Source organism: Musca domestica, unplaced genomic scaffold, assembly GCF_030504385.1.
Source record: "Musca domestica strain aabys unplaced genomic scaffold, Musca_domestica.polishedcontigs.V.1.1 26, whole genome shotgun sequence".
NCBI classification, from domain to species: domain Eukaryota; kingdom Metazoa; phylum Arthropoda; class Insecta; order Diptera; family Muscidae; genus Musca; species Musca domestica.
In genome coordinates, this window is record NW_026712283.1 from 10,344,391 (window position 1) to 10,364,283 (window position 19,893).

The 19,893-nt window shown below is 35.6% G+C and overlaps 1 protein-coding gene across 1 annotated transcript in view; it reads right to left on the bottom strand.

Moving 5' to 3' along the window:
• Positions 1-19,893, bottom strand: part of LOC101897091 (dynein axonemal heavy chain 7) — a 102,226-nt gene that overhangs the window by 57,723 nt on the left and 24,610 nt on the right. Inside the window, exons 16-21 of the mRNA XM_059123932.1 lie at positions 19,096-19,882; positions 17,545-17,727; positions 17,139-17,485; positions 16,347-17,082; positions 16,035-16,138; positions 12,778-13,143 (exon numbers count right to left, since the gene is read on the bottom strand). Coding sequence (XP_058979915.1) covers positions 12,778-13,143; positions 16,035-16,138; positions 16,347-17,082; positions 17,139-17,485; positions 17,545-17,727; positions 19,096-19,882 — 2,523 coding nt within the window. The remainder of the gene's footprint in view (positions 1-12,777; positions 13,144-16,034; positions 16,139-16,346; positions 17,083-17,138; positions 17,486-17,544; positions 17,728-19,095; positions 19,883-19,893) is intronic.

Sequence of the window (19,893 nt, forward strand, 5' to 3'; positions counted from 1 at the left end):
CACGATTATTGTCCGGAGAGTCCTTTAAAAATTATTTATAAAAAATCCACGATTATTGTCCTGAGAGTCCTTTAAAAATTATTTATAAAAAATCCTCGATTATTGTCCTAAAAGTCCTTGAAAATTTAAAAAAAAATCCACATTTATTGTTCTGTGAGTCCTTGAAAAAATATTCATAATTATATTTATTATTATTTTAAATCCACGATTGTTGTCCTGAAATTCCTTGAAAAATTATTTATAAAAAATCCAAGATTATTGTCCTAAGAGTCCTTGAAAAATTATTTATAAAAAATCCAAGATTATTGTCCTAACAGTCCTTGAAAAATTATTTTTAAAAAATCCACGATAATAGTCCTGAGAGTCCTTGAAAAAATATTTATAAAAAATCCACGATTATTGTCCTGAGAGTCCTTCAAATATTATTTATAAAAAATCCACGATTATTGTCCTGAAAGTCCTTGAAAAATTATTTATGAAAACTCAACAATTTTGTCATGAGAGTCCTTTAAAAAATATTTATAAAAAATCCACGATTATTGTCCTGAAAGTCCTTGAAAAATTATTTATGAAAACTCAAATATTTTGTCATGAGAGTCCTTGAAAAAATATTTATAAAAAAATCCACGAGCATTGTCCTGAGAGCCCTTGAAAAATTATTTATAAAAAATCCACGATTATTGTCCTGAGAGTCCTTGAATAATTATTTATAAAAAATCTGCAAAAAAAACATAAAATCTTTCAATTCACAACACTGTGATAACTCATCGAATCCCCCCAGTCTCTCATCTCTCTCCCTGCACCCTTCATTTCCAATCAACTCCGCTGCATTAGTAATGCATGAAACCGTAGTAATAAATGAATGCGGAACATGCGGACGCCAATCGAGAAAGAAAATATTTTTAATGCTAAAAGGCTTTGCAGCGAAACGAATGTCGAGGCAGACAAGTAAAATGGAGAAAAATGATTATCGAAATGAAATGAGATTACGACGAAAAGCGAAAAGGATGGCAGGATGGAAGGATGAAAAAATAGGAACTAATTTACTCTCGGTTATAATCCGTAAAATAACGCACATGTTACAAATACAATTTTCACACAAACACACACACACCACCACCACTACTGTGAGCAGCAACAACAACGACATTACAGTAGCAGCATCATCGCCATCATCACATACAATCAATCTTCATAGATCCTCCTACAATGTAGCCCGAGCAAATAATTGCCGTTCATAAAAAAGGACATTTGTTCGTAGGTCGCCTCCACCAACCGTCATATGATCAAATTCCCAGCTAAAGCTAGACGGGAACACTCGCACATTCATTCAAATTCACATATTCGAATGCGTTGTGTAAGAGCATTAACATTTGTAACGTAACCTAATTGAAAGTTGGCGGAGAAAATAACATTTTTGGAATCCTTTGGCAATGACAGGCCTGATGATAAGGCAGCTAGTTGTGACAAGGATTATAATTATGTGATGGTGATGCGGAATGAATCTTCTTATTGGAAATGTTGGAAATTTAATTATAATGAGAAAAAATATTATATTAGCCATGGACACGCACACATGTTCACCATGCAACGGGTGGGAAACAAAATATTTACTTTTCCATAAAATACCTAAATAAAGAATTTTAGAAAATATAAGTCGGTTTGTCAACAGATGTGTACCCCAAACAAATGAAGGTCTTAAATGAAAGTCTTTAATCTTAAAAAATGTATATAGAATATATGCGAGTTTTAAGCGTCATCTTTGTTTCATTGAAAACATTTGGAATCGAACATAAATTCAATAAAAATAATACCGATACCGTTACTTCCTCCCCATTATGAGGAACTAAAAAATTATTCTCAATTTTAGCAGTTTGTAGGCGTCAGGAGTAAAAATTCGCCATACCGACTAATCCACAATTATTAAAAATCCACGATAGTCCTTGAAAAAATATTATTATAAAACCAACTTCCTGGGAATCCTTAAAAAAAATATTGTAAAATCCACGTCCTGGAAGTCCTTGAAAAAATATTATTTTAAAAACCAGGATTTTTGTCCTGATAATCCTTTAATAAATATAACATTCATAATTATATTTGTTTAAGATAATTGTCCTTAGACATCTAGAAATTTTTTTTATTTTAAAAACCGTGATTATTTTCCTGAGAATTCTTGAAAATTTATTATTTAAAAATCCAAAATTATTCTCCCGACAATTATTTAAAAATTATATTCAATATTCCACGATTATTGTCATTGGAATCTTTGAATATATAATATTTTAAAATCCGCATTATTGTCCCGAGAATTATTGAAAAAATATAATATTTATTTAAGATTATTGTCCTGAGAATCTTTAAAAAAAATTATTTTAAAATCGACGTGAATCCTTGAAAAAATAATTTTTTAAATCCACGAGAATCCATGAAAAAGTACTATCTTAAAATCCACGATTATCTTCCTGAAAACCCTTAGAAAATATGATTTTCGCTATTAATGTCCTCAGAATTCTTTGACGAATATCATTTAAAATCCACAATTATTGTCCTGAGAATCCTTGAACAAAATATTATTTAAAAATCCATGTATATTGTCCTGAGAATCCTTGCCGAAAAATGTTATTTAAAAATCCACGTTTATTGTCCAGAGAATTTTTGAATAAAAAATATTTTCTTAAAATCCACGTCCTGAGAACCCAAAAAAAATATATTCTAAGAATCCACGTCCTGAGAATCCTAAAAATATATTTTAAGAATCCACGTACTGAGAATCTTTGAAGCAAAAATATTATCTTAAATCCCACGTCCTGAGAATCCTTAAAAAAATATTATTTAAAAATCAACGACTATTTATCCTCGGAATCCTTAAAAAAATATTATTTATAATACTATTGTTCTCTATATAATACTATTGTTCTCGGAATCCTTAAAAAAATATTATTTATAATACTATTGTTCTCTATATAATACTATTGTTCTCGGAATCCTTAAAAAAAAAAAAACATTATTTAAAAATCAACTACTATTGTCCTCAGAATCCTTGAAAAATATTCTTTTAAAATCCACGTCCTGAGAATACTTGAAAAAAATATTCTTTTAAGAATCCACGTCCTGAAAATTCTTTGAAAAAAATATAGTTTTTAATAATCCACGTCCTGAAAATCCTTGAAAAAATATGTTCCAAGAATCCACGTCCTGAGAATCCTTGAAAAAATATGTTTCAAGAATCCACGTACTGAGAATCCTTGAAAAAAAAATTTTTTAAGAATCCACGTCCTACGAATCCTTGATAAAATATTATTTTAAAATCCACGTCCTACGAATCCTTGATAAAATATTATTTTAAAATCCACGTCCTGAGAATCCTTGATAGAATATTATTTTAAAATAATCCTGAGAATCCTTGATAGAATGTTATTTTAAATCCGCGTCCTAAGAATCTTTGATAGAATATTATTTTAAAATCCACGTCCTAAGAATCCTTGGAAAAATATTATTTAAAAATCCACGTCCTAAGAATCCTTAGAAAAATATTATTTAAAAATCCACGTTCTAAGAATGGAAAAATATTATTTAAATATCCACGTTCTAAGAATGGAAAAATATTATTTAAATATCCACGTCCTATGAATGGAAAAATATTATTTTAAAATCCACGTCCTAAGAATCCTTGGAAAAATATTATTTAAAAATCCACGTCCTAAGAATCCTTGGAATAATAGTATTTAAAAATCCAAGTCCTAAGAATTCTTGAAAAAAAATATTTTTTAAGAATCCACGCCCTAAGAATCCTTAAAAATATATTATTATAGAATCCACGTCCTGAGGATCTTTGAAAAAAAAAATATTATTTTAAAATCCACGTCCTGAGAATCCTTGAAAAAAATATTATTTAAAAATCAACGACTATTGTCCTCAGAATCCTTGAAAAAAATATTTATAAAATCCTTAAATAAATGTGACATTTATAATAATATGTAAGATTATTGTCCTGAGAATCTTTGAAAACGTATTATTTTAAAATACACTTTTATTGTCCTGAGAATCCTTGAACAAAACATTTTTAAAAACCCACCCAAAATATTATTCGAAAATCCAGTTTATCGTACTGAGAATCCTTCGACGAATATCATTTAAAATCCACGATTATTGTCCTGAGAATCCTTGGACAAAATTTTACTAAAAAGTCCACGTTTATTGTCCTGAGAATCCTTGAACAAAGTATTATTTAAAAATCCACGATTAATGTCCTGAGAATCCTTGAAAAAATTATTTTAAAATCTTCGTCCTGAGAATCCTTGAACAAAATATTATTTAAAAATTCAAGTTTAGTGTCATGTTTATTAAAAAATATTATTTAAAAATCCATAGTTATTGTCCTGAGAATCCTAAAAAATTATATTTAAAAATCCACATTAATTGTCTTGAGAAAATATTCAGAAATCCACGATTATTGTCCGGAGAATCCTTAAACAATTTTTTTAAAATCAACGTTTATTGTCCTGAATATTATTATTTGAAAGTCCACGATTATTGTCCTGAGAATCCTTAGAAAATATTTTTTCAAAATCCGAAGAATCCTTCGGGGAATATCATATAAAGTATTGTCCTGAGAATCGTTGAAACAAATCAAGATTATATTCCTGAGAATCCTTGAAAATATATTATTTAATAATCTACGATAATTGTCCTGAGAGTCCTTGAAAAAAATATTAGGAATAGGAATAGTCGTTTTCAAAAATCCTCTACTACAAATCGTAGAATTTTTTAAATTTCCTGACAAAAAAATAAATAACATTTCTGGGAAAAGGGGGAGGAATTGGCACAAACTGGAAACTGAATTTTAAAAAAAATTAGTTTATATATTGGTCCTTGAGACCACTTATTTTGTACTAAAGGACAAATGTTATTTTAATTTAATGTTTTTCCATTAAATTTAAAAATATGTGCTCCCCCTTCATTCCCACGCCACATCCGCCCAACAAAAAATTCTAATATGAATTTTCCAACAAATGTTTGCCATGACAAATGATGTATTTCTTTAATGAAAAAAGAAGAGCGGCGAATTTGACCAACGAAAAAAGTGGAAGAATTTCTTCAAAGTTATTTGCCATGGATGGGGTTGTCATGGCAAATGGTCGAGAGGCGATATGAATCATTGGATAACATATCAAAGCACATACACTCTTACAATGTCCCTTTTATACAGCAACACTTTGGCAATGCATCTTGGCAGGCAGGCGGGCGGGCAGTCCGCCCAGTCCGCTTTCATGTCATACCGTTTGATGAATGTTAGAGGGTTCGTTTCATTTATTCGATTCGCTGAGTTCAATTCTTGCCATTCTTTTCCCCGAAATTCATTCATTCATTCATTTATTTCGAGGCATACATTCTTCATGTGTGAGTGTGTGGGTCTCCGTGTTTAATGGCAGAATATGTGTGTATGGGTGGGAGGTGTAGGTGTGTGGAATGACGTTGGTATTCCTTTAATCTGCCATACAACACATTAATCATTTTTTTTTTCTTTCATCTTCTCTTACTTACTGTTGTTGTTGTAATTTGACGGTGGTCCTTGTGGGGATGGAGCAAATTTCATGTTTGGTGGCAATGCTGATAGTCCTTTGGAATATCATTCATGCTGCCCCGATATGCGTACGTGTAAATGAGTTACCGTGAAACATTACCGCTCGTTGGCGAGACATTCGGTGAAATCTAATGACGGAAATGGTACAGTGGGGACTAAGGGAAAATAGTACCAAAAAGTACTAAAAATACAAAATCCTGTGTCATGATTATTTTCGTACGCATAAAGTATGAATGCTGATAATTTAAATGGAAGTCACTGATAGGGTGGTGCGTATCACCCACCTTGGATGACTTATCCATCCACTGTGCTGGGTAACAGATGTTCGAATAAGAAAAAAATTAAATGCATTTACCACACAGGGCTGGGGGGAGAGAAGATTGAGAGTTAGTTGAGCGTATTCTAACAACAACACCAACATCATCGTTGGCAACACCACCGACAACTCCACTACCCCAACCCTTACCAACAACCACCATCCATACAGCATCATCCGATTGTATCCTTACCTTATGAGAAAATTGCCATCGAACAACAGATGTGGACCTTTCAATTTGTTCATCGTCATCTTGCGATTTTCATCTGCGTCCGTGAAATTGCCAATGGCGGAATTGCGTAGTAGGCGAGCAAGCGAGTAAAGGAGAGTGGTTGGGGAGGTGAGTAAAAAGGTAGGTGAATTGGAATTTGTAGTTTGTACCTCGACGTGTTTCCTTATGCTTACATTAATATATTTCCCTGAATCGGTGTGTGTGTGTGTGCGTTCTGGCAATATTGGCCTGATTGGTACGTGGCCATTACGAATACAAATTAAATGCTTTAAACATTTCATTTATTCGTTCGTTATTGCGTGCGTGCGTGAGCTTTGATGCGGAATAAGAAACGATTTATATTCGGTCAAAAGATGTTGTAGTTTTCCACGCAAAAATATGCCATCGAAGGTGGGGTTTATGGGAGGATGTGAGAGGTGTATTTTTGGGTGGAGAATTTATAGATGGACCATTATTGCAACAGAAAATTGCTTCGCTAATATTTGTTGATACGGTTTGACTCAAAATAAAAGAATCTCTTAAGGAATATCCCATGAAGAATTCCTTCTGGTCCTCGATGAGAAAGATATGACCGCTTGGTCTTCTATGGAGAAAATTATCTTCTAGTCTCCTGTGTAGAAGACAATTCTACGGTCTTCTATAGAAAAGACCATCATCTGGTCTTTTATAGGGAAGACCATTGTCCTGGTTTTCTATGGAGGAAATTATTTTGTGATGTTGAATGAAGTAGACCATCGTCTTCCAGGGAGAAGACCATCGTCCTTGTATTACATAGAGAAGACCACCATCCTGTGCTTCTATGGAGAAGACCAGCGTCCTGGTGTTCTATGGAGAAGACTAGCGTCCTGGTTTTCTATGGAGAATACTATCGTCCTGGTCTTCTAAGCAAAAGACCTCTGGGTCTTCTATCCTCAAGGTATTCTAGGAACTCTAGGTCCTCCATAAAGAAGACCTCTAGGTGTTCCATGAAGAGAACCTCTTTTGGGGCTGCTATGAAGAAGACCTCAGGTCTTTTATGAAGAAGACCGCTAGATCGTCTATGAAAAAGACCTCCAAGTCTTCTATGAAGAAGTCATCTATATCTTCAATGAAGAATACCTCTAAGTCTTATATGAAGAAGTCCTATGGGTCTTCTATGAAGAAGACTTCTTGGCCTTCTATGGAGAAGACTTCTATCAAGAAGTCCACTAGGTTTTCTATGAGGAAGACCATTTAGTCTTCTATGAAGAAGACCACTAGGTCTTCCAAAAAGAAGACCTGAAGAAGATCTGGTCTTCTATCGAGAAGATCTTCTGATCTTCTATTGAGAAGACCTCTGCGTCTTCTGTGAAGAAGACCTCTGGATTTTTTATAAAGAAGACCTGGGTCCTCTATGAAAGCGACCTCTATCTCTTCTATCGAGATGTTCTTCTGGTTTTCTATCGAAAAGATTGTTATGTCTTCTATGGAGAAGACTTATAGGTTTTCTCTGCAGAAGACCTCTGGTTCTTTTATAGAGAAGAAGACCATATGTTGGTCTTATAAGGTCTTCTATCAAAAAGACCAGCGTCCTGAACGTCTTTTATCGAGGAAAGCTCAAGGTCTTCTATGAAGAAGACCTCTAGGTCTCCTATAAAAAATACCTTTGTGTCATTAATGAAGAAGACCTCTAGGTCTTCCATGACCAGGTCGATGGTCTTCTTCCATGAAGAAGACTTTTGGTACTGCTATGAAGATGAAATCTAGGACTTCTATGAAGAAGACCTTTGCGTCTTCTGTGAAGAACACCTTTGGATCTATGAAGAAGATCTTCTGGTCTTCTATCGAAAAGAACTTCTTATCTTCAATTGAGAAGACCTCTGCGTCTTCTATATGGAGAAGACCACTAAAGGCCTTCTATAGAGAAGACCTCTATGTTTTCCATGGAGAAGACGTTTAGGTCTTCCATGAAGAAGATCTCTAGAAGACCGTAAGGTCCCTATTCAAATGACCATTTGGGCTTCTATTGAGAAAGCCTGTAGGTCTACAATCGAGAAGACCTTTAGGGATTCTATAGAGGAAACCATTAGGGCTTCCACCGAGGATATCCTGTGGCCTTCTGTTGTAAAGAATTGAAGGTCTACTTTAAAACACTTTTTAAGCATATGTCGAGAAGAAACTTTATGTGACCTGTGGAATACAATTTTTGGTCTTCTATGGAGAAGACCTTTGCGTCCTTTTCTTTAAAGTATATATTCTTCCGGTATTCAATGAAGAAGACTCTCGAGTTAATAATGGAAAAGACCTTTGGATTTTTTTGAAAAAAAAAAAAACTTTTGGATCCTCTGTGAGGAAGACTTTAGGGTTTTTCTCCGAGAAGACCGTTGATACTGTTTCTTTATCTTCTTTATATCTTTTACTGTCTTTATGTGTATTTTTAATACCTCCACTCCGAGAAGTATATCGACGCCTTTGGCAAAAGTTACCCTTTTGTTAATTGCGGATGTTGGCGACAGAAGAGTGCGTAAGGTTTGCTGCTTCGAGCAATCAATTACAAGTCATTGTATTCCTCCCACACTTCACCCTTCCCACAAACACCCCCACATAAATTTTACTAAATGGTGACAACAGCATAACTTCCGCCAGTGATGGGGGCGGTTATTTTCCCCCCTTTTCTAATTTCAGCGAAGTTTATCAACAAGCCACATTAAAGAAGTTACACATCAACATCAGATGCACGACGAACAATGGTAAATATATTTTGAAATAACAATCGGAAAATTTTTTAGAATCGCGATGGAAAACTTAAGGATTTAACAGAAATCTAGTATCCAAAGGAAATATTTCTTATTTCGTTAATTTTCTCCTTTTTCCCACTTGCTTTATAATTTGGTCCTTAAAATCTGCCACTCTTGAATTTTCCGCTAAAATTATTTGTAAGTCACAAGTTTTTATGCCATTTTTATGTAAATTGTAAATTTAATTGAAATTTTATAACAAGTTTTTTCTGAGTAGCACAAACATGTTTCATTTTCGCATGTAACCAGACCCCTGATGAGCTTTTGTAGCAATATCTGGGTGTTTCGTGCTGTTGTTGTCGTTGTTATTGCCATCCATGTTCGTTAGCATAAAAATGTCGAAAACAAAACATAAAAGACTCGTAAAGCTTCTCATTTTATCGTAATTACCGTAAACACAACACACACTCGTATTAAATATCACTTGTCTAACACGAGTTGCGTGTTTAAGCCAGGGATGAGAAGTTTGAATTATTATAAAAAATATATTAAAGATAGATCCATTATAGTATAAGTACGATAAAACTGGATTTATAAAATCTTAAATTACTTGTAAATGGGGATCCATCTTCGGCAGGTCTTCAAGACCCAGAGGTCTTCTTCATAGAAGACCAGAAGATTTTCTCGATAAAAGACTCATATGAGTCTTTCATTTTTAGGTCTTCCATCTTTGCAAGACCTAGAGAAACTTCTCAAACCTAAGGTGTCCAACGAAGGCAATTCAGAAATATATTACTCCTATAGTTTTCTCAAATTCTTTCACATAATTGCAAATGGTACTAAAGTTGGAGCATTCTAATATTCTTGGTAAAAGCCCTTTAGTTCACATATTCTACGAAAGCATCAAAGAACCTCTTCCAAATTTCAGATTTCCATCTTCTTTCCTTTTCTCAAATACCATTTTTTAGACTTTTTGTACTTTTTGGTAAATATTCTCAAATCCACCTCCATTTATCAAACCTACGTTACAAAAAATGATCCCAATGTCAAATTTTAGATTTCCTTCTCTAGTCCTCTCCGAAATAATTAATTACGGTACGAAATTAGTACTTTTAATAGTTATTTAGAACATATTTGCAAAACCTCCTCGAAATCTCAACCCAATGCCCAATTGCAGATTCAAAAACACTACCCGCTCACCCAACACCAAATTTAGTACTATTTAGTACTTTTCGTATACTTGTAGTACTCATTTTCTAAACTAACTCTTTATTTCAACCCTCGCGGATAGGGATAATAACCAATTACCAATAAATCATATTTCCAGTTGCATTCCTTCACACAGTTATTCCTTCAAGTTAAATTGTACTAAATTTAGTACCACATAGTACAGTTCTTACACCTGGTACACGTTTTTAACACTACCTCCTTATATCAAGCAAATTTTCCAAATTTAATTCTTTTACATTATATCAAGAATTTTGTTCTATCCAATCCCTTAATACCAAATGGTACCAAATTTAGCACTTTTTAGTACTTTTAGTACAGTCACAGTTCGAATTTTTAAATTTTAGAATTGTACATCTGTACGATTACCAAATACAATATTTTCAATTGTAAGTACCTTATATCACGATTTTAGTTCTATCTATCTTAACAACAAGTGGTACCAAATTTGGCACATTTTAGTACAAACATACTTCGAATTTCCAAATTTCAGTATTGTAGCTTTATCCGTTTGCCCAAATACAACGGATTTAATTTTTAGTACCTTTGAGTACTTTTAATACTTCTAGTACACTTATAGTCCAAATTTCGCAATACCCAGCCTTTTCTAACCCCCTATTTACCAACATACCCCCACATGCAAATTTGAAGATTCGAGCTTCAGACGACTCTTTTACAGGATGAGATGAAAAAAATGCAACCAACTTCCAGTGACAGCTCATTATATTTTTTACAAGCGTACAGAAGCATTTTGGTGAGAATTTTCCAGAAAAGTTATTCGTGACGGAGGAATTCAAGCGTGATAGTGTGATTTCTTTATATTTAGCTGGAAAACCACAAGTGGCTATTGTTAGAGCACTCCAGGATCGTTACCGTTACGATGTCAAGGAAGTGGACGGAAAAAAACAGCAACATCAGCAGAAATGGTTCGAAAAGTAAAGAAGCGACATGATCGAAACCCACATCGCAGTGGCCGAAAAGTGGATCGCAATATTTCATTCGGCAAATATTAAAAAATTAACTTGGGGTAAAGCCATTGAAATTCAAAAAAGTGCAAGAACTTATACCGCAACAGAAAGAAAATAGACTCAAAAGAGCTAAAGAGTTGCTTCACTTGGCCAAAAGTGGTGAACTGCCGAATTTGGTATTCTCCGTCTCCGATGACAAAACATTCGCTGCCAAGCAGTTTGTAAACAAACAAAAAGATCGCATTTACTTCCCAAAGAGGTCAGCTGAAAAAGTGACTCTTCGGTTGGCCACCAAAACTCAAGCACCGGCATAACAGCCGACGGTCGCTCTCCGCTCGTATTAATCGACCCTGGCATCAGAATAAATGCCGAATATTATCGTGAAAATATTCTGCAGGGTGTATTAAAGCCTTGGGCACATTCCAACAGGACCCAGCACCATCGCACTCAGCACGCGCCACCCAAGAATGGTTACAAAATGAGGTTCCTCGCTTCATTTCCAGATCACAATGGCCAAGCGCTTCGCCGAGGACGGACCAAGCAAAATTCGGGCAGCGTGTGACGGTTACATTATCCGTTTGAAGGCCATAATTCGTGCCAAAGGTGACATTCGAACAAATCTAAACATATTCTAAAATGTTATACTTAAAAAATAAATGTAAAAATTATGACGTTTGACTTTGTTGCAGTTTTTTTATATCTCACTCTGTATATAGATATTTTATGAAGTATCCTAAGGACAAAGGTATTGCAAACGGAATTACAAAAATCCTTCCATTTAAATATTGCCCTTCTCAGTTCCGAGGTCGAGAATTCCGGCCATGTCATTATTGTTATGAGTTCCCCTTTTATGTCTAATTACTGTCAATATTTTTCCACTGCCATGGCAAAGGCCAAGGCCCAACCACGAACGCAAAGGACCAACGGGGAAATTAAAGAGAAAACCAATCCAAATTACTACTCATTGAGAAAATTGCAAAAGCAACAACAACAACTACTACTACTACTCCAGCGCTAACGACTATTACAATACCATAAAGTATCCTTGTAACGGTGGCCCTCCTTTATTATCCTTGCAGCGTGCACACACACATATTTTCAGTGTCCTTGCATTACATGGCGGTGTGCGTTGCTGCGCTAAGATGCTCTGTAATTAAAATATCTTGTAATGTAAATGTAATTAATTTTTCTTGTTGTTGTTGTAGCTGTAGATGTTGTTGTTGTTGGCTTAAGATGATGCTACAAATAAATAGTGGCAGCGAATGGGAAAACTTCTATAATTAAATGCCAGAAACAAAGTAGGAGGTGAGGAGGAAGGGAAGGGAGTGAGGGAAAGAGTTTTAGCAAAAGATGTGTCTGGCACAAACAACAAGAGTTGTTGTAGTAGAAAAACGAAATAGAGTTGGGAGATGTATGGCTTAACTTCCCCTACCCCTAATCCGCCAACCAACTGATGTGTTGCTTTTGATGTAAACGTTTTTGTGAAAAAGGGATTAGCGTTGGGAAATTTAATAATGACAGACTACAAAACGAAACGAAACGCCTGAAAACATTTTTATTTGAAGTTTATTCCCCTTCCTCCCCCCCTCCCTTCCATCATGTCGTTGTTGTATTGTCTGTAATTGATGTTATCTTGTCTCATATTACATTTTTCGCATCCCATTGCCATTCCCATCACATCCCTTAACAAATAGCCCAAAGGGATTTACGGAATATCAAAGGATATCAATTTTGTGCTTCGTTTTAATACTTACTGCATCATAATGGCACTCTCAATCGAAAACGAATCAGTTGGCAGTCCACATATATTCCAATTACGTATTTCAACGGGTTCACCCAGCACGCTGACCAATTGGAAATCTTGACTACAAACTATACCAAAACTGGCACATTTCTCTGCCCATTTGCGAGTTTGATCGACACGATATTCAATGGTAAAGGGTCCCAAATAGGAGACAACTCCCGAGGAAATTAGCACATCTCCGGTGAGAGTGTTGTAAATGCGCCCCAATTGCTTTGCCGTTTCCGACCATCGTGTACGCTCACCACCCAGACCGGAAATGAGGTCTTGAGCACGTTGTAATTTTTTGGTGCAGGCTTCATGTTCCGCTTGCAGGATGCTGGAGGGAAGGAAGAAAGATATGGAACATTAACATAGCAGATCTTAAGCTGAAAAAAAAATCGTGTAGAAGGTAAGTATAGAACTCCAGGAGATCGAACAAAGACTTCCACAAGCTCTTGCGTGCATGCAGAAGAGCACCAAACATCCAAAAGCTCCTCCAAACATTGGAAACTTCCAGAGGCTTTTGGATGAATAGAATTCTTCTAGAAATTCTTCTGTCAATAGAAGACCCCAAGAAGCTTTTCAATGACTAGAAGACCCCATAAGTTCTTCTATAGATAGAAGTGGTTTTCTTTTCATAGAAGAGTTTCTGAAGGTTTTCTATTTATAGAAGATCTCTTGGGGGTATTTTAGTTATAGAAGAGGTTTTGGAGGTCTTTTAGTTATAGAAGAATTTCTGGAGGTCGTTGTAGTTTTTTCGTATAGGCTTCGTGTTTAGCTTGCAGAATGCTGGAGGGAAGGAAGAAAGATATGGAACATCCAAAAGCTTTTCTATGGAAACTAGACTCTAAAAGCTCCTCCAAACATTGAAAACTTCCAGAGGCTTTTGGATGAATAGAAATCTTCTTAAAAGTTTTTCTGTGAATAGAGGACCCCAAGAAGCTTTTCAATGACTAGAAGACCCCAAAAGTTCTTCTATGGATAGAAGTGGTTTTCTTTTCATAGAAGATTTTCTGAATGTCTTCTTTTAACAAAAAGCCTTTGAGGGTCTATGGAGGTCTTCTATATATATAACAGCTTATGGAGATATTCTATTCATGGAATAGCATCTGAAGGTATTCTATTTATAGAAGAGCTTTTGGGAGCCTTCTATTTATAGAAGAACTTCTGGAGAGCTTCTATTTATAGAAGAGCTTCTGAACTCTTTGTCATTCTGGAGATCTTCTATTTATAGGGGAGCTTTTGAAGGTCTTCTATTTATAGAAGAGCTTCTGAAGGTCTTGGCTATTATCCATAGAAAAGCTTTTATCAATAGAAGAGCTTCTATACATAGAAGAGCTTTCATCCATAGAAGAGCTTCTATCCATAGAAGAGCTTTAATCCATAGAGGTCTAGGAAGTCTTATATTTATAGAGGAGCTTTTGAAAGTCTTTTATTTATAGAGGAGCTTTTGAAGGTCTTCTTTTTAAAGAAGAGCTTCTGGAGGTCTTTTATTTATAGAAAAGTTCCTAAAGGTCTTCTTTTTTACAGAAGAGCTTATGGAGGTCTTTTATTTATAGAAGAGCTACTGGAGCTTTATACAAAAGTTTCTGATGGCATTCTTTTTATAGAAGAGCTTCTGGAGGTCTTCTATCCACAGAGAGCTCGAAAGAATTTTTCATAGGGGAACTTTTGAAGGTCTTCTTTTTAAAGAAGAGCTTCTGGAGGACTTTTATTTATAGAAAAGTTCCTAAAGGTCTTCTTTTTACAGAAAAGCTTATAGAGGTCTTTTATTCATACAAGAACTACTGGAGCTTTATACAAAAGTTTCTATAGACATTATTTTTGTAGAAGAGTTCTGGAGGTATTTTATCCATAGAAGTCTTCTATTCATAAAAGAGCCTCTAAAGGTATTCTATTCATGAAAAAAACTACTGGTCATCTTCTAAAGATATAATATTCATGGAAGAGGTAATGAAGGTTTTGTTGGTTCATAAATAGCTTCCTGACGTCTTCTATACATCGAAGAGGTCGCCTATACATGGGAGATCTTTTGGAAATCTTCTAGAGGTCTTCTATTCATGGAAGAGTTTCTAGAGATCTTTTGAATGTCTACTATTCATGCAAGTGCTTATGGTGGTTTTTCTATTTATAAAATTGGCTTCTAGATTTTTTCTATTGATATACGTTTCCAGTTTCCAGAGGCCTTCCATGCATCGAAGAGGTCGTCTATACATGGAAGATCTTTTGGAAATCTTCTAAACGTAGAAAAACTTCTGGAGGTTCTCCAAACCTAAAAGAGAGCATAGAAAAACTTTTGGATATATTCTACACCTGTAAGATCCCCCTATAAGATCTTTTATATATTAAAAAAAGCTTTTGGAGGTATTTCACACAAAGAGCTCTCAGGGGTATTCTAAGCTCAGAAAAAGCTCCTGGGGGTCTGTTATACTTAGAAGTCTTTGAGAAGTAATTCTATGTTGTGAAAACCTTTTGTAGGTCTTTTATACACAGAGGACACTTTCTATACACAGACGAGCTTTTGCAGAGGACACTTTCCATACGTAGACCAGCTTTTGCATGTATTTGACGACAGAAGTATTATATACATAATAGAGCTTTTATAGATCTTATGTACATGGAAACGGTTTTGGAGGTAATCTACACCATGAAGATCTTCTATAAGTCATTTATACATAAAAAAGTTACACATAAAGCTCTTAAAGATATAATAAGCCTAGAAAAATCTCCTCGGAGTCTTTTATACTTAGAAGTCCTTGAGAAGTAATTCGGTAGGGCCTTCTGTAGGTTTTTATACAAAGAAAAATTTTTACATACAAGGAAGAGCTTTTGGAGGTTTTCGGTACTTAGAAGAGCTTCTGCAGACCGAGTGAAGATATGACTCTTTTTCGGATTTTCCAAACATAGAAGAACCTCTGGAGATATTGGAAAATGTGTACCTCTAGGTATATCTTTTAGAACTTGTAAAGAGTTTGATTTTATGGAAAAAATGTAGGGGTTTTATTTCTAAAAGACCTTCCATAGTTCTTGTCGGACCGTCGGAAGCCAGAAGTCTTTCTGGATGTCCTGGAAAAGTTCTACCTCTAGGTATCTCTTTTAGAACTGTTGAAGAGCTTTGGGAGTTTCATTTCTTAAAAACCTTCCATAGTTCTTGTCGGAATTGTATACCGAATGCCTTTCGTTATTCCATAGAAGTTCTTTTTTCTTGGGTTTCAATTTTCGACTCACCCATATTCCTTCATTTGTTTGTCCAAAACCTTTTGAATAGCTGCCAAGTTCGCCTCGACTCGAGCTAGTTGGGCCAGTTTCTCGTTCAGTGTTTTTTGGGCTGCCTGTAAAAGGAAAATTTAAGGTTTTAAATTTAATCAAACAATTTAATCAATTCAATCAATTGAAACAAATTAATCAATTCAATCAATTCATTCAATTCATACAATTCAATTGACTATGATGAAATATGACATGATTGTTTATGATTTTGGTCTCCATAGGACATTCACCTAAGTATAATTTAATAGTAGTTTCCCATCACAAACTTACATTATAGGTAGCTTCCGCCTCGGCCAGGGCAATTTTCTTGGGCGCCACAATCTTGGCCACCACATCATATTTGGTCAAGGCAATAACCCATTTACACAGACCCTCACAGGCTGTAGACGCCGTTTTAATTTTCTCCGGATCAAAAGCCTCATTCGTCAAGACTCTCTCCTGCAGCTTCTTTATCACAGCCGGTGGTATATTATCCTTGTCGAAATTCAATAAACTATCCAGAAATTTAATATCGCTCAAAACCTTCTTCGAGGGACCCCAATAGTCTTCAATCATGCCCACACCACTGGGATTGGCAATACGTTCCGGTTTAACCTCCTTCAAAATGCAAACAGCTTCCATGACAATACGCACTCCCACCGGAGGACTTTTCATGGTCTTGACGACGGCAATATCAGCTGTTGTTAAGGTATTCAAGGCAGCCATGGCCTCATTAAGTATGGGTAAAGCTTCACCCAACTTAGCATCACATTCATCCTTAATGGCCTGGGCCAATTGGGCTTGCTCCGCAGCCATTGCTTCGTCACGCTTGACAATTTCACGTTGCTCCTCGGCAGCTTTACTATCCTCTGTGACTTTGGCAACTTGTATGGCCACCGTTTCGGCAGCTGCTTTGATTTTTGGCTCCAAGGCCTCCAGCTGCTCCTGCATAACACCCACCTGTTGGGCGGCGATGTCCAGTTGGGATATGCCGGTTAGATAGCGATTTTTGTTGAGCATGACGGACCTATAAAAAACGAAAATTATTATCCTTTTTCTTTGATTAGATTAACCTGCCCTTACGCCCTCTTCTTGTTCAGCAATGTCTTAAAAGTCTGTATCAATTCCAAATATGAGGTGGGGGTCACATAGTTATGACGTTTCAGTCTCAAATAGAAGGCCTCCGATAAGGCCTGGGTAGATGTATGGAATTCCATGCACATATCTATGGCTGCCCGCCTTTCCAAATCGGTTAGATCCTCCTGGGCCAAGAAGCGGGTCGACACTGCCAGCAATGCATCCTCTGGCCACGCCTGGAACCAATCAATGGTACAGCAATTCACAATGGAGGGGAACTTTCGTATCCTTATACGCAAAGCCTCACCAATAGGCGACATGGCAAGGACCACATGCAGCTGATCCTTACAGGTCTAAAGGATTGTCAAAAATTTGTAGAGAATGAAAACTCATTTGGTGTTCGGGAACATACCGTGACAAAGAAATTAAACAGGGCCACGGGACTGCCATCGGTTTGCACAGCCTTGTCACGTTGCTTGTCAATCTGGGCCATTTTCTCCACCACCTCCATTTTCTCCTCATTGCTAAACAGATTTGGAACTTCACCAGAATTCAATAAATTGTTTATATCTTCCAAAAAGGATTCATCTTTGATCTGAGGTAAATAAATTGGGTTATTCAAGGAGTCAAGGATAACTAAAGGACAGTTGGGCTTTCTCCCAAACAAAAATCTCCGAAAGCTATGATTTTTTAAAGAATTTTTCCAAAGGACCATCAAGGCTATAAACGTGATTTTTTTAAGATTTTTTCCAAAGGAACATCAAGGCTATAAACGTGGATTTTTTTAAGAATTTTTCCAAAGGACCATCAAGGCTATAAACGTAGATTTTTTAAAGAATTTTTCTAAAGGACCATCAAGGCTATAAACGTGGATTTTTTTTAAGAATTTTTCAAAAGGACCATCAAGGCTATAAACGTGGACTTTTTAAAGAATTTTTCAAAAGAACCATCAAGGCTATAAACGTGGATTTTTTAAAGAATTTTTCAAAAGGACCATCAAGGCTATAAACGTGGATTTTTTAAAGAATTTTTCAAAAGAACCATCAAGGCTATAAACGTGGATTTTTTAAAGAATTTTTCAAAAGAACCATCAAGGCTGTAAACGTGGATTTTTTAAAGAATTTTTCAAAAGGACCATCAAGGCTATAAACGTGGATTTTTTAAAGAATTTTTCAAAAGGACCATCAAGGCTATAAACGTGGATTTTTTAAAGAATTTTTCAAAAGGACCATCAAGGCTATAAACGTGGATTTTTTAAAGAATTTTTCAAAAGAACCATCAAGGCTATAAACGTGGATTTTTTAAAGAATTTTTCAAAAGGACCATCAAGGCTATAAACATGGATTTTTTAAAGAATTTTTCAAAAGGACCATCAAGGCTATAAACGTGGATTTTTTAAAGAATTTTTCAAAAGGACCATCAAGGCTATAAACATGGATTTTTTAAAGAATTTTTCAAAAGGACCATCAAGGCTATAAACGTGGATTTTTTAAAGAATTTTTCAAAAGGACCATCAAGGCTATAAACGTGGTTTTTTTTGAAAGAATTTTTCCAAAGGACCATCAAGGCTATAAACGTGGATTTTTTAAAGAATTTTTCCAAAGGACCATCAAGGCTATAAACGTGGATTTTTTAAAGAATTTTTCCAAAGGACCATCAAGGCTATAAACGTGGATTTTTTAAAGAATTTTTCCAAAGGACCATCAAGGCTATAAACGTGGATTTTTTAAAGAATTTTTCCAAAGGACCATCAAGGCTATAAACGTGGATTTTTTAAAGAATTTTTCCAAAGGACCATCAAGGCTATAAACGTGGATTTTTTAAAGAATTTTTCCAAAGGACCATCAAGGCTATAAACGTGGATTTTTTAAAGAATTTTTCCAAAGGACCATCTGATCAAGAAACTTGGATTTTTAAAGAATTTTTGATTCAAGATTACTTTTAACCTTCCTTGATACCTTACCTGCACATCTGTGAACAAGAACACCCCATGCATTTCCGACGAACTGATCTTACGCAAGATACCCTTGATATCCTCATGCCATTCATTTGGTCCATATGATCGAGATATTTCCACTTGAAATAATTCATAGTCACATATATGCGAAGCCAGACGAGTTAAGCTCTGACGTCCGGAGCCACCGACACCGATCAGTAGAGCATGACTACGTGGCTGCTTTATAATGCGACAGATTCTCGATAAATGTTCCACGGCAAAGCGGAACAATACCAAATTCATGGGTTTCTTGGACATGTTGTTGTATTCCACCAGGTAAGATTCGACGACATTGCGTAGCTCCTCCAAATCCTGTACTTCGATGTAGTTTTTCGTATCAGCCTTGGGATTGGTAAAATCACAAAATATCAAATTACGAAAATCGGCTTCGCTTAGCTTTTCTCCCTTCTGGACGAATCGTTCGAAAAGTTCTTCGGGTTCAATGGCAAAACTGGAACGCATTTGTTCACAGAGGGCATTGAAAAGCCAGCTGCGATCCGAATCTTCAACCAGGCGATCGCCATAGACCCGAAAAACTTCATGGACCCAGAGGCGGCGCATGGAGTTCAGATCTTCCGTGGCTTCGGGTACCGAAAGTAAAACACCTTGGATGACGCGAGAAAAGTCACGCAAATTGAAGAGATAATGGGACTTGGCTGGCGTGGGCAGCAGATTCATTTTGGCCTTGTTGTAAATTGTCAAGGTGGCATTGACAATCTCCTCAATACAGGGATCGAATTCTTTGGAGAAGCCTCTGCAAAAAAA